This window comes from Salminus brasiliensis, unplaced genomic scaffold (genome assembly GCF_030463535.1).
Source record: "Salminus brasiliensis unplaced genomic scaffold, fSalBra1.hap2 scaffold_107, whole genome shotgun sequence".
NCBI lineage: Eukaryota > Metazoa > Chordata > Actinopteri > Characiformes > Bryconidae > Salminus > Salminus brasiliensis.
The window spans coordinates 27,852-43,117 of record NW_027326643.1 but is presented as its reverse complement, the minus strand read 5'-3'; the positions used below and the strand labels follow the sequence as shown (position 1 = coordinate 43,117).

Here is a 15,266-nt window from a genome sequence, read left to right as displayed (position 1 = left end):
CACTACGCATTTACATACACCACTGCGCATTTACATACACCACTACGCATTTACATACACCACTGCGCATTTACATACACCACTGCTCATTTACAATATTGATGTTATTCGAACCTAATCATGTACAATCCTCAACTGTCAGGGTCAAGAGGAGGAGGGTAACCGAGGGGTGTGTCCTGTGTCACCACAGAGGGGAGGGGCAGGGGCAGAGTCTCCCAGTGTGCAGGTGCGCTCTCTCAGGTAAGAAGATTATCCCAACAGTCTTAAAGGAGGGAGGATGTAACTGCTGCACCATTCAAGGTGGAACATGTTTCCAGTCAGATTCCAGTGTGTATTATCCAGTGTGTTATCCAGTGTGTATTATCCAGTGTTTGTTATCCAGTGTGTATTATCCAGTGTGTTATCCAGTGTGTATTATCCAGTGTGTATTATCCAGTGTTTGTTATCCAGTGTGTATTATCCAGTGTGTTATCCAGTGTGTATTATCCAGTGTGTTATCCAGTGTGTATTATCCAGTGTGTATTATCCAGTGTGTATTATCCAGTGTGTATTATCCAGTGTGTATTATCCAGTGTGTGTTATCCAGTGTGTATTATCCAGTGTGTATTATCCAGTGTGTATTATCCAGTGTTTGTTATCCAGTGTGTATTATCCAGTGTGTTATCCAGTGTGTGTTATCCAGTGTGTTATCCAGTGTGTGTTATCCAGTGTGTGCTGTCTGTTGTTTCTTCTTCAGGTCCAGGATGGACATGCTCGGATCTCCATCTCGTCACCTCTACTCCTCCCAGCCCGCCCAGATGCTGTCCATAGACGGTTGTCGTGGCGACCGTTGTCGGAACGAGGCCTCAGCATCGGTGGACCCGGAAGCCCACAGCAATGCCTTCATCCGATCCGTACCTCTGGCAGAAGAGGAGGACTTTGACAGCAAGGAGTGGGTCATCATCGACAAGGAGACGGAGCTACGGGACTTTCAGCTCCGCCCCGGGGCAGAGCCCACCACATCCGGCACCACAGACGAGGAGCCAGAGGAACTGCGGCCCCTGGAGGATGGCGAGGAGCGCAGGAGGCACCGGGCCTCTGGGGACCAGGCTGTCCGACCCAAGATGACTCAAGGTGACAGAACTACACGGCTGACCGAGGGGGAGGTGTCCAGGAGGAGTGGACGGGGCCAATCTACATCAGCTGACAGTCCAGCTCAGTCGCCATGCCATTCTCTGCCCTCCGGCCGAGCGAGGAGGAGAGAGTCAGATACCATGGGACCTCAAAGACAGGTAGGAGAACATCACTCACCTGCTGGAGCAGGTCCTATACTCCCACAGTCTGACACTCCCACAGTCCGACGCTCCCACAGTCCGACACTCCCACACTCCCGCAGTACCGCAGTCCTACACTCCTACAGTCCATATATGGAAACTTGAATTCAATTCTTGAATTGAATTCAATATAGTTGTGATGTCACAACCATAAACACATTTACTTACGTATTTCTACCTGCATATTCACGCTACAGCAGTTTAGCCCCACCCAGGCTGGTGTAGAAATGGATGATGGGTGTAAACTAACATAGATGCTTTAAGGGGAGAAATGGAGTACCAGCTGTGAGTGGGCGTGGTATCTGTGAGTGGGCGTGGCAGTTCAGGCTACTGGACACATCTTTACACATTTGACTGTAATGTGCTGCTGCATTACACTGTTATTAAGTAACATGAGCTTTAAATAAGCACAAACATCAAACACACACGCAAGTATACAGCAGTGTCTGAGTGTGTGTGTGTGTGTGTGTGTGAGTGTGTGTGTGTGAGTCCAGAGGTTTGTACAGATCAGGCAGGGAAGACCCACAAACTAGAATGTAACAGTCAGCTCTGTTTTAGGGAGACTCCACCTATTCTCCAAAATTCCCCCATTACTCAGACTGTGAGAAGAGTTTATTCAAAGGTGGGATCCGGGTGTGAAACTGTGCTTTACTGTAGAGAAACTTACCCAGGCGTCGGTTGCCATGACTACAACAAGCTCTTTTTGTGGAAGAACTTTCTGTGAGGAGCTTTTATTAGAGCTTCAGATGTCTGTTTCCCTTCACCTCCACTGTAGAACCACAGCTCTGACTGGGGGAGCTTATCTAGAACTGAGCGTTTCACACCAAACCCACCAATCCCAGTTTAACAGATGCTAGTGGTCAGTTCAGTGTCTCTTTCTTTCTGTTGTTTCTGTGTGCCAGACTCATCTCTCATTGGTTCTTTCTGACCATAAGTGTTTGGTTCTCATTTTTTGAGCTCAAGTGTGTTTGGTGGTCTGCAGGCGGGGGCGGTGGTGAGGGTGGGGGCGTGTTTTGTCAGTGTTTTGGCTCCACCTTCACTCAGACTCGTCTCTTCATATGACTGAATGATGTTTTCACTGTTTCTGTCTCCTTTCATTTAAATCCTGAGATCAGAATCAGATTCAGATACTAAACCAGCTGACTGTGAAATTCCACGTTCTAGCTAACTGTGACCCAGTTTATCTTCACTGATTATGAATCACTGATGACGGGTTCTGTGTTTACAGCAGCTTCACTGAATGAAGCCTCCAGACCTTCAATCAAACTATTTCTATTTATTATATTTTATGAATAAAGTGATAATTAAATCGTTTGATATTTAAATTAAATCTAAATTAATATAAAAGATTTTTTTTAAGATGACTGAAGCTTTATCCTAGTTATTAAACCCCACAGACACACACACATACACACACTCTTACATACACACACTCTTACATACACACACTCTTACACACACACACTCTTACACACTACATACTCGGCCCCTCCCTCAGACAGTGGAGGCATGTGAGCACAGTGAGGCCGAGTCAGAGCAGGACACGTTCACACCACGTTAGCGCTCTCTGGAGGAGATCTTCATCTTCATCCTCAACAAAGCAGCGTTTCAGGAGAAGAAGCTTCAGAGGTCACGCGACTCACATGACCTTCACACCGGATCTGGTTCTGCGAGAGAACGTCTCCTACAGTCGTTCACTAATTAATTCATTGACTGACTGACCAGGAGAAAACCTCTGCTCCTCTGGTCACCCATTACTGATCCCCCTTTACAGACCCCCCTATGAACTCCCTTTACTGACCCATTTACTGATCCACTTCACTGACTTACTGACCCCTGTACTGACCCTCTTTACTGATGCGAGTTTATGAAAGGGGCGGAGTCTGTGTAACGTATGCATGAGGCGCGGCAGGGTGCAGGAGGTATGCTGAGGGTTTTGTTTACAGAACATCAAAGATGTGCAGAAACCACCGACTCCTCCCTAATGATGTCATCAACACACTGAATCCTCTGTAAAAGAGCCATTTCTACCACGAACTGTGCCGAAGCAGCTTTACGGAGATCCGGGTTCGAGCCTCTTTTGAATAAGCCGGGGGTGACGGTGGCAGGAACTCCCTCAGATCAGAAGGACGAAACTTTGAGAGGAACCCATCCTCTGATAAATCAGAGTCAGCGTTTGTGTGTTTGGGAATGTTGTGGATTTACTTTTGAGAAATCTGAGAAAATCCTGAGAAAAAGGTCCGGAGAAGGTCCGGAGAAGGTGTTTGAAAACATCAGGTTTCTCAACACTAAACCATGAGCACACGTCTCCATACAGTCATGTTCATGATTTTACACTGAAGTCCTTCTTCATGCCTGCTGAACGAGAGCTCAGCATCCTCTTGTTCTGTGGGTTGAGGGTTGGGCAGATGTTGGGCAGATGTTGGGCACTTCTTTTCTAAAAGCTCCTCCACCCATCAGCCAGAGAACCTCTTCAGTCTTCCTTTTGCTCAGATCTTCCATTTTTCCCAGCAGTCTCTCTTTTCCGTAAGCGCTCCCTTTGCCCGATTTGTCGGTTCTGTAAAGTATGACTCGTGTATTTTCACCCGAGGAGAAAGTACCGGGGTGCCGTCGGATCAGCGAGCGAGGAGGGAGAGAGGTGTTTGGGGTAAGCACAGTTCAGGATGGTCCCTTTTCTCTGTTTCATCGTTCACGCCATAGCTTTACTTCTGTTCCCGTTTCTCTTCCTTCATTTCCGTCTTTGTTTTCCCATCTTTATTCCCGTGTGTTTGTATCCGTGTGCCTGATTTTGTAGTTGCAGTGTTGGTTCTCAGATGCTAGCGATTAGTGAGGCCGTACAGAACCTCCAGAACCCTCGTTGTCTTGTGTGTGAACGTACAGAGCGTCCGGAGGCCTGCTGTCGGATCTGTGATGTGAAGGGCAGGAACAGTCTGAGGGAGTCGGCTCGACCAGGATAACCTTCAAATACTCTGTTAGCTGTGTTTAGCTCATCTAATGCTACCTAGCGTAGATCGGATGCATTAATGAAGTGTTTATAAGGTGTTTGTCTCTCCTGACCGCAGTGTTTCTCCGGCCTACAGCCCCTCGGAGTCCCCCCGTCCTGCACGCTTTAGCGCTTATTCACCATTTCAGTAATTCACCTTGTTTGCATGCTAGCCATTAGTCACACAGTCACTAACACACACACACACACACACACACACACTCGTTCTTAGGTCTCTACAAAATCTGTTAAAAATAAAGAGCTAGCTGCTTACACAACGTAGCCTGGCTAGCTAACTGCATCTTAGCCAAACTTAGCCTGGGCCTTCAGAAGCTAGCCGTGGTTTAGTTGGTGGGTTTAGCGAGTTCATACAAGTTTTTCAACCATCAAACACCAAGTAATGTAATCTTAACATACACTAAATGGACAAAAGTATTGGGACACCTCCAGAATGCTATTCCACCTACAGCAGCTTTTCTGACGCCTGGAGGTCTGGAGCTCTACAGCTCTACCAGCAGCAGCAGGTCTGGAGCTCTGCAGCTCTACCAGCAGCAGCAGGTCTGGAGCTCTGCAGCTCTACCAGCAGCAGCAGGTCTGGAGCTCTGCAGCTCTACCAGCAGCAGCAGCAGGTCTGGAGCTCTAAGCTCTATCAGCAGTAGCAGCAGGTCTGGAGTCTCTACAGCTCTACCAGCAGCAGCAGGTCTGGAGCTCTACCAGCAGCAGCAGCAGGTCTGGAGCTCTAAGCTCTACCAGCAGCAGCAGCAGGTCTGGAGTCTCTACAGCTCTACCAGCAGCAGCAGGTCTGGAGCCTCTACAGCTCTACCAGCAGCAGCAGCAGGTCTGGAGCTCTGCAGCTCTACCAGCAGCAGCAGGTCTGGAGCTCTACAGCTCTACCAGCAGCAGCAGCAGGTCTGGAGCTCTGCAGCTCTACCAGCAGCAGCAGGTCTGGAGCCTCTACAGCTCTACCAGCAGCAGCAGGTCTGGAGCTCTACCAGCAGCAGCAGGTCTGGAGCTCTGCAGCTCTACCAGCAGCAGCAGCAGGTCTGGAGCTCTACCAGCAGCAGCAGGTCTGGAGCTCTGCAGCTCTACCAGCAGCAGCAGGTCTGGAGCTCTGCAGCTCTACCAGCAGCAGCAGCAGGTCTGGAGCCTCTACAGCTCTACCAGCAGCAGCAGGTCTGGAGCTCTGCAGCTCTACCAGCAGCAGCAGGTCTGGAGCTCTGCAGCTCTACCAGCAGCAGCAGGTCTGGAGCCTCTACAGCTCTACCAGCAGCAGCAGCAGGTCTGGAGCTCTAAGCTCTACCAGCAGCAGCAGCAGGTCTGGAGCTCTAAGCTCTACCAGCAGCAGCAGGTCTGGAGCTCTGCAGCTCTACCAGCAGCAGCAGCAGGTCTGGAGCTCTACCAGCAGCAGCAGCAGGTCTGGAGCTCTACCAGCAGCAGCAGCAGGTCTGGAGCTCTACCAGCAGCAGCAGCAGGTCTGGAGCTCTACCAGCAGCAGCAGCAGGTCTGGAGCTCTACCAGCAGCAGCAGCAGGTCTGGAGCTCTGCAGTTACTGAGTCAGTTGGAGGCTTTTCTGCACTCTGCTCTGAGCTCAGCACTCGGCCCTGACCCCGCTCTGTAACTTTACGTGGTCTGACAGACAGTCGGTGGCTGAGCTGCTCTCTGTGAGCTGTTCCTCCTAAACTCTTCCACTGTTCAATAATAACACCACTCACAGCTGATGGAGGAAGATCTAGGAGGGAGGAAATTTCACCAGCTGACTTGTTGTTGTTGGTGCAGCGGTGTCTCCTATTACATACAGAACCACGCTGGAGTTCAGTGAGCTCTTCAGATCCTCCTGTTCTTTCACTGATGTGTGGAGGAAAGGCAGACTGCAGGAGTAGAGGCTGGGGTTTATTCAGCTGTGACTGAACGGGACTGAATCAGACACCGGAAATCAGGGGTTAAGAGGGGTGTCCCAATACTTTTGTCCATGTAGTGTACCTCTATCTTTCTGAATCTTCTGATGGACAGACAGGTTTAGGTGAAGCTGTAGATCAGATCAGTTTACAGGAGGCTGCTCACCTGGTCAGCTGGACAGGTGTGTTACAGTGGAGGGCAGCACTGGAATGTGCAGGTGGGGGTTCTTCGGCACCATGGCTGAGAAACACTGCTGTACTGCATGCTCTTTGGAAGCTGATGATGATGATGATGATGGCGTGTGTGTGTGCTTTTGAAATACAGGTGTGTCCACTCTCTCCAGGTGTGTCTTCACCCACTCTCTCTCTCTCTCTCTCTCTCTCTCCGTGTCTCAGGTGGAGGAAGACCGGCCGTCATCGCCCCGTCCCAACCAGCTGCGCCGCCTCGCCTCCTACGTCTTCTCCTCGTCCACCCTGGAGACGGAGCAGTACCCTCACTCCTCCTTCATACAGCGCAGCCGCTCGGCCGAGAGTAGCCCCGCCCACATCGCCCAAGCTGCTCTGCGGCCCGGTGGTCGGCGCCACGCCCCCCTGCAGCCGCCCGGCAGCCCGCGGAGCCGCCACTCCGTCCTCAACGCCTCGCGGACGCAGATCCAGCAGATCCTTGCCAAGCTGATGAACAAGAACAGCTGAGGGGGCGGAGCCTGCGCCGCCCTGTTAGGACTCAGACACCTGTTAGGAGAGGTGTGGGAGGGTTCTTTCTGATGCAATAAACTGTGGGCAGGGCGCGAGACACCGCTGCTGCCAGCTTTTCGGGAGGTGAAGAGGGATTGTTCGTCTTTTGCACACTCAGCTTTTTCGGTCTTGTCCCGCGCTCGGGAAGCTCGGAGCGCTTGGAAACGACCGGATTGAAGATGCGCTGCTACTTCAGCTGCTGAAAAGCGACGCCCCAACATGAGGAGAAATGACATTTTCTGAATGTTTAGCATCAAATGCAGGGGTGAGAATTCAGGCTCAGAAGGTAAAAATCCACCCCAGGATTTGGTTCCAGCTGAGCTGCCCAGGCGGTTGGGATTTGTACTTTCTGGGCCTGGATTTTCCATCTCTATGGGCACAATTGCTGTTTACTTACTGAATTAAAGGTATTTTCCTAAAAATCTGCGCAAAAATGTCAAACAGCAACAAGTCGTGGAGTTTGAACAGGGGTGCCCAAACTTTTGCACGTCCCTGTAAACCGCTATAATGACGATTAACTCCCGCATCCAGTAAACAACACTAATACAATGTGGCATATATCTAAAACAGCTGAGATGTTTAATTTAGGGGGCGGGGCTTCTTCTGGGTCTCGGTTTCTTTTATGCAACGCTGTCTTCCGTCTGATTGGCACATGGGTGGGTGGAGCTTTCACCTGTTGTTTTGCACTGCTTCATTTAGCGGCCTCAGCGTCACCTCTGTGTAGCTCTGTGAACCGTTAGCGACCTCGTCTGGCCGTCGTGGGAAAGAGCGGCGTGGTCGTCTTGTCCGTCGTTTTTTGGGCGTACCTTTAACCCTCACCCTGCCACGTCTGAGCCGCCCTCACTGACCTCCACTGCTGCTGCTGCTGCGGCGGCCTTCTCATCTACAGGTGCTTCATCCCATCGTGCTCGTCCATATGCAAGTGAAGCGGTGAGGTGGTGGGAAGCTGTGGGCTGGAGCTGTGTTTTTCCCAAGGAGTCCTAATGCTGCTTAACATCCAGCTTTTCACTCATCATCATCACCTTCACCATCATCACCATCATCATCATCACCTTCATCATCATCACCTTCATCATCATCACAGTCCTGAATCTAAAGGAACATTCCACTTTAGAGGAGGTTGGGTTGTGTTAGCTGACCTGTCTCAGGGCGTTTTCACACCTGTCCCGAAAAATCGAAATCCCTATCCAAGGCCCGATTCTGGGCTTGTTTAGGGGAGGGGCAGAAGAGTTCCATACCAACTGTGGATCGATTGCACAACACAGTTTTGTGAAGTAGTGGGACCACGGTTCGTCCGTTTCTCACTTTTCCGGAATTTGCTTGGATACAAACCCTGAAGCAAGAACCTGCAGCGGGCCGCGCCGGAGGACCCTCGATTTCAGGAGGACCAGAGCTCCCGACAACACCTTTCACACGTCCCGAACTCGAGGAGCAGCGGAGCTGGTGTGAAAACGCCCTGAAAGTCCGGGATCGGCCTGAAGGCAGGAAACTCCGGCTGCGTTCACACTGCAGGTGAAAGAGGCCCAACTCCGATCTTCTGATCTCCTGCGACACACCCTGGATCTGACCTGACCAGCTGGACCTCTTTCAGATGTGAGACTGAAATCAGTCCGAACAGCCAGATCGGAAGATTGGAGGATTGGATTTGGGCCGCTTGCTGGGTGAACATAGCCCCTGGTCTCCAACACCACCTCTACCTGTGAGGTTGGGTGAGGTTCGGAGAGATTGGGCGAGGTTTGGTGAGGTTTGGTGAGGTTTGGTGAGGTTGGGCGGGGTTGGGTGAGGTTGGGTGAGGTTTGGAGAGGTTGGGTGAGGTTTGGTGAGGTTTAGTGAGGTTTGGTGTGGTTGGGTGAGGTTGGGCGAAGTTTGGTGAGGTTTAGTGAGGTTGGGTGAGGTTGGGCGAAGTTTGGTGAGGTTTAGTGAGGTTGGGTGAGGTTGGGCGGGGTTGGATGAGGTTTAGTGAGGTTTGGAGAGGTTGGGCGAGGTTTGGTGAGGCAACTGTTATGCTGTAGAGGTTCAGGTGTTTGTTGTGGGTCACTGTGGTGTCCTCTAGTACTGTACTTCACTCCTGCACTTTATAAAGGACGGTCGACTCGAGCCATAACCCTTCAGTGGCCGGAAAGTAAACCGATGCAATAAGGAGCAAGAAGGAGGAGGAGGAGGAGTAGACCTGGCTTAACACTGTTGGTGCCGCTTACTTATTTTCTCATGTCAGATTCTCCACTGTGTGTCTGATCTAGGGCTGCAGCTATTGATCATTCTTACAATCACTTAAATGTGTAGATCATATATATATATATATATATATATATATATATATATATATATATATATATACAGATAAATATAGCATTATAGAGCGCCCCCTACGCTTCCTGTAGTGTATTACAGTCTGTCAGAATGAGCGTGTGGATCATATGATCATTATAGAGCATTATAGAGCGCCCCCTACGCTTCCTGTAGTGTATTACAGTCTGTCAGAATGAGCGTGTGGATCATATTATCATTATAGAGCATTATAGAGCGCCCCCTACGCTTCCTGTAGTGTATTACAGTCTGTCAGAATGAGCGTGTGGATCATATGCATATTATAGAGCTTTATAGAGCGCCCCCTACGCTTCCTGTAGTATATTACAGTCTGTCAGAATGAGCGTGTGGATCATATGATCATTATAGAGCATTATAGAGCGCCCCCTACACTTCCTGTAGTGTATTACAGTCTGTCAGAGTGAGTGTGTGGATCATATGATCATTATAGAGCATTATAGAGCGCCCCCTACGCTTCCTGTAGTGTATTACAGTCTGTCAGAATGAGCGTGTGGATCATATTATCATAATAGAGCATTATAGAGCGCCCCCTACGCTTCCTGTAGTGTATTACAGTCTGTCAGAATGAGCGTGTGGATCATATGCATATTATAGAGCATTATAGAGCGCCCCCTACGCTTCCTGTAGTGTATTACAGTCTGTCAGAGTGAGCGTGTGGATCATATGATCATTATAGAGCATTATAGAGCGCCCCCTACACTTCCTGTAGTGTATTACAGTCTGTCAGAATGAGCGTGTGGATCATATGATCATTATAGAGCATTATAGAGCGCCCCCTACCCTTCCTGTAGTGTATTACAGTCTGTTCGACTCAGTATTTTCAGGTTTTCAGTATTTCAGTATTTGACTGATGGTTGCAGCCCTAGTCAGAACGCCATGCTTGGGGACCATCGCTTCCTCGGGAGAATGCAGATAGTGTGGATTTGAGATGTGTTGTGTGTTGTAGCATCATTTGATCCGTGTCTAGGTGGTGTGTAGGTTGATGCCGTACTCCAGGAAAGGATACGTCCTTCCACTTTTCTGGTGCAGTACCATATGCTGAATGTGAAAGGGGATATGTGTGTGATGGGGTTGTGGAAGAGGAGTGCAGGTTCTGAGCAGGGCTGCTGCTGACCGCTCACATGTGAAGGGCTATAGAGTGTGTTGGTGTTTCTGCTTAGCTGGCGACTGAGTATTGATCTGTATCTGCACACTCCAGAAGCAAGCGTCCGTCCAGCACTGCAGGCATGCTTAATCTTCTCAATGCAAAAAAAAACAAACAAGTCTTTTGTGTTCCTGAAAGGCAGAAGGTCGTCTGAGATGCTGAGATAAGCCTTCTGTGTGACGGGGAAGAACGTCGACTGTTCCAGAGCTTCTAGCTGGGTGTTTCTGCTCATAGCGCAGCCGTGGCTCTCCCACATGAATGTAGTAATGGCTGTGCTGGAACTCTGACAGGCTGCTAACTCGTGCACTTTTTTTGCACATGCTTTCGTTTCTAGATCCATAGCAACTAGGACTTTCTAGGACTTTCTAGGACTTTCTAGGACCTTAGAGGAATGTTTCTGGTCATGCTTTTCTAAAACGTGCACCGGGGCACAACACTGTTACTGTACGTCTTATCCATCCACGTCTGCTTGCCATAGCAATACTGCACAAGACTACTTTTCTTTAATCAGCCTTGGCTGCATGAGGTAAATGCACTCGCTTTATAAGGAGAAAATCCGACGTTTCAGAGGTTTTAAATGGTAGCAAGTGTAGCTGGCTTTGAATGCTAAAGGCCTGAGGAACTAGGCCTACAGACTACCCGACACTGAGCTGAATGATACTCGGAACAGTATCGCATCCCTAGCAGTGTCTCGAATGTTTTTAGAACACAGGAACCTCAAAGAGATGGCAAGTGCAGGTCCAGAAAGGATACCACCCCCCCAAGGCCTGGGCAGTTGCACTCGAGTTTGCCATCTCTACTGCATTACTGATGTACGTTGATGAGCAGTGGTATGTACTCTAATGTAAAAACTATCCCTCACTTCTCTGACACAACAATAAAGAAGCGTCATATCACTGTAAACTGACCCCCCACCCCCCACCCGTACCCCCCGGGGGCTCTGCAATACCCTATCTTGTCCTGTTCCCCTCCTGTCCTCCAAATCCAGCTTAGACAGTAGCAGATATCGGGCAGTCTAGCCCGGCTGTCAGTGTTTCTGCCAGGGTTGGTCATATTCCATCATTCCTCAGCAGTACGGGGGGCGCTGCGTTGGCTCAGCTCAGTCAGAGCCGCTTCTCAAAGGTTTACGATGCTTTTCTGTGGTTCTTCTGTAAGTTCTGAAAGGCTCATGTCCGCACAGTCCGCTCACGTCCACGCAATGCCTTTGTCTTCTGAAGCTACAGCAGGTGTAAATATCTGTAAGCTGCATGTTGAATGATGGGCTACTGTTTGTGGATTGCAGGGTAATGCAGAGTTTAGCGGCGGGATCATTTATTGTTCGTTAACTGTTTGATTAAGATGATTAAAAGCTTCTTGATTCTGTCAGTACTGTACTGTCCTCAAAACCTAGTGATATTGAATAAGGAGAGCTGCTTTAGCTGAGAGGCACATTTTTGATGTCAGAAATTCAAAATAGTGGAAAAAAGAGGAAATTCGACCTGTAAATTATGTAAGATGTAAGAATTAATTTCATTACTGTTTGATTATAAGATTTCAGTTTTCACCCGTATGAAAACAGTTCAAACGTATGGATCTAAATAGTGATTCTAGCCAAATGTTTAACAAATTGAGCAAAGTCGTGAGTTTTCTTAAAAATACTCCAATTTAACATCTGCATGTTTTTTTTTTCTAAATATCAAAAAAAAAAAATCCTTGATAAAAATGACATTTCTGAAATCAGGATACTTTAAGCTGAAACGGCCTCTCACTGGAGTCTCCCACGATACAACAGAAGCACCAAATAAACCCAAATACAGTCTGATTCCTCTGTATTATCAGTGCTGTGATCAGATAGAGGAGAATCCTCCGCTCTGTTTTGGGGGTTTAAGTCACTGAGCTGAATCTGGATCTCATGGTCGGGACATGCTTATCTCTGTATTTTGGGTATGTATGATAATACTGTACTATACACACATTTCTTTTGTATCACACCACTGTACAGGATGCTTGTATACAGATAAAGCATGTGTTTTAAACTTTTCTAACCTATATACAGATCTAAATGTGAAATATATCAAAATATAACTGAAATAGACCTCATATAGATCAAAGCATGTGAGCTGGGTGGGTATAGTCTGTGTAGTAAACCTGTATGTTGGGAAACACTTGAAAAAACACACGACTGGCTGAAGTCAAAGGGAACTGCAGTGCATTTTCGTGCCTTTTCTATGTGTGTAATCTAGACAATCCTGAAGAGCTCGTGTTCAACCAAACCAACATTAAAGTGGTTGAGGAAACGGACGCTCTGACTGTGTGTGGTCTTTTCATTCTGAGAACACTGACTCGACCTCCTGGCTCTGAACACATCCTGATTTATGTCAAATAAGTGTGCAGGTTTATGAATGTTAATAAATGACGATGATGTCATTAGTGCTGTCTAAAGCTGAAGAAATCAGTAACAGCAGGTTTGAGACGACCACTGTGATTCAGTCTGTTAAGAGACGTTCCGGGTCTTTAAGTCAGTCCACAGTCTGTTAGCAGGTTCTGGACTGAGGCAGCGGGTCAGATTCACCCCTACAGTCTTTCCGTCAGCCAGAGAACTCCTCCACAAACCCCTACTCCAGCTGAGCTCTTACTTCCATCCCATAATAAAGATTATGAAATCGTTATGAAAGATGATAAGGAAAAGAACGTCAGTGAATTCATGAAAATATTCATTAATATTTGACCCAAGCCGCTACGGCCGGAGCTGGAGCTGTCTCTGGACCCCGGTGAGCATCACCAAACCCGCAGAAGCTTTTAAGAGCTTCAAATAGGCTGATTGTCCCGCACTGACTTCACCATCTCCAGACCTCACGTTCCCTCAATAACCCAGGCAAGGAGAGTCCTCCTCTCTCAGGGTTTCCTTCTGTTACTCTGAGGGAGTTTGGCCATTGGCACCATTGGCTCCCTGAAAAGAGGCTCGAACCCGGTTTGCTGTAAAGCCGAACACTGTCTGAACTAAATGAGGTTCTGCTGTGGAACATTAGGTCCAGAACGTAGACGTTTTCTCATCAGGTTTCTTTTTTTTGTAGGCTTCTGTCCCATGCGAGCCCCTACTCTCTCCGACTGACTACCGGACCAAGGCCCCGTTCTCCGAGAAGGAGATGTTCCACATCCTTCCCAAGCTGCAGGCCAAGCGGGCGGACTTCCTCACGGTCATGCTGACAGGGAGTCTGCACCAGCGCCGCGCCTTCATCGCCACACCTCCGGACACTCAGGACGAAGGGCCGAGGGACGATGACGTGACCAAGAGCGAATCGGACAGCGGGGCCAGTGAGAAGAGCACCGAGCGAAGCCAGGACGGAGCTCCTTCCACCTTACTGGCTGATGATACTCAGAAGGGACCCAAAGAGCCTGGATCAGTGGCTGAAGTTGACCCTGATCAGGAGGATATCTCAAAGACGCTTGTCCTGTTCTCTCCGGGAGATATGAGGAAGTCTCCTAACTCTGGGGAGGTGGCTGAAACGTACCAGGCAGCTCCCACCACAGAAGCCTCCCAGACTGAGAAAGCTCCTGAGAAAGCTGCTGTGGACTGTCAGCCCCTGGAGCAAAACCAGCCAGTACCCTCAGAAGCACCCTCAGACAGCCAGGGTAAGACCGCGGATCAGGGGGTGCCCAGTTTGGTCAAGCAGAAGTGTAACCCACCGGTTGTCTTACCAGTCGCAACTGCTTCTGCTGCTTCTCCACCGTTCACCAAAGTGGAGCGGACCTTCATCCACATCGCTGAGACCACTCATCTCAATGTTATGTCTTCCAGTGCTCAGCAGGTCCAAGAGGGTGTCTCTGAGGAATCAGCTGCTGTGGAAGACAGACCACGTGAGGGTGAACCCCAGAAGGATGCGAACAGGGTCATTGTCTCTTTGGAACCAGAGGGACCAGCAGGCAACCAATCAGAAATCTCCTCTCAGACTCCAACAGAGGAACCTCAAGTACTCACTGTACTGGTTGGGACTGTACCCAGCCAGATTTGCACCACTAAGGACATACTAGTCCCTCCCGTTTCTTTGGAGATACCTGAGCCCATCCAAAGAGACCTATCAAGCAAAGGCAAACAGGACGTTTTAGCAGAGCAGCCCAAAGACAAGGTCCCTCAAGGCACGTCAGGAGAAGATCCAGAGACACAGATTGTGAAACGTTCTGCCACCTCCCGGCCGAGGAGCAGAAGCCGCATTCCCATCCTGGTGTCAGAGGAGGATCCTGGCATGGAACAGTCCCTGTCCAACCGGGAGCGCATGTGGAAGAAGGCCAAGCAGCAGGACCTGGCTAGGCTTGTTGTTGAGAGGCAGAGACAGGGTCGCTGGATGAGGCTAAACTCTAGGACTTCTTCATCGCTGTCCTCTGGAGATGAACCCAGGAGAGCTTCAGAGACTCTGTCCACCACTGGCTCGGAGGAGGACACCCACCAATCAGACGACTCCCTCAACAAAGTCAAAAAGGAAGTGGGGGAACCAGGCCGCGACGGGTGGCGTAGCAGGATCCCTCGACCTGTTACCCCAGTCAAGAGACCTTCAGCTAAGCTATTAGCAGCTGTTCCTTCCCCTTTAACCTTACCCGGAACCAGCACAATGAAACCAGTACCAGCCAGCAACGGGTAGGTTCCCTTATCTTCCAGTCCTCAGGATCCGGAGTTTCGAACTTAGAATATCACAAAGAAACACTTCAGGTTGCTTCAGGGGGGCGAGTCCCACCTGCTTTACCAGGATCTTGATCACCTGGATGCTGCGTTAGTGTTCAGCTCCGAACTCTGACACAGGATCCAGGTAATCAAGGTCGACTGGACCCTCTGAATACTGGAGCTAGATAGAACTGAAGGCAGCTGGGTAATCCATCAACAGGCAGGGGTGTTC

General features: G+C 49.3%; 1 protein-coding gene across 2 annotated transcripts in view; it reads left to right on the top strand.

Annotated features, from left to right (window-relative positions):
- ttbk1a (tau tubulin kinase 1a) overlaps positions 1-15,266 on the top strand; it is a 36,268-nt gene that overhangs the window by 19,115 nt on the left and 1,887 nt on the right. For both annotated transcript variants that reach the window (XM_072671945.1, XM_072671946.1), the window contains 3 exons: positions 143-240; positions 737-1,271; positions 13,452-15,010. In XM_072671945.1, the coding sequence (XP_072528046.1) occupies positions 143-240; positions 737-1,271; positions 13,452-15,010 (2,192 nt within the window). The remainder of the gene's footprint in view (positions 1-142; positions 241-736; positions 1,272-13,451; positions 15,011-15,266) is intronic.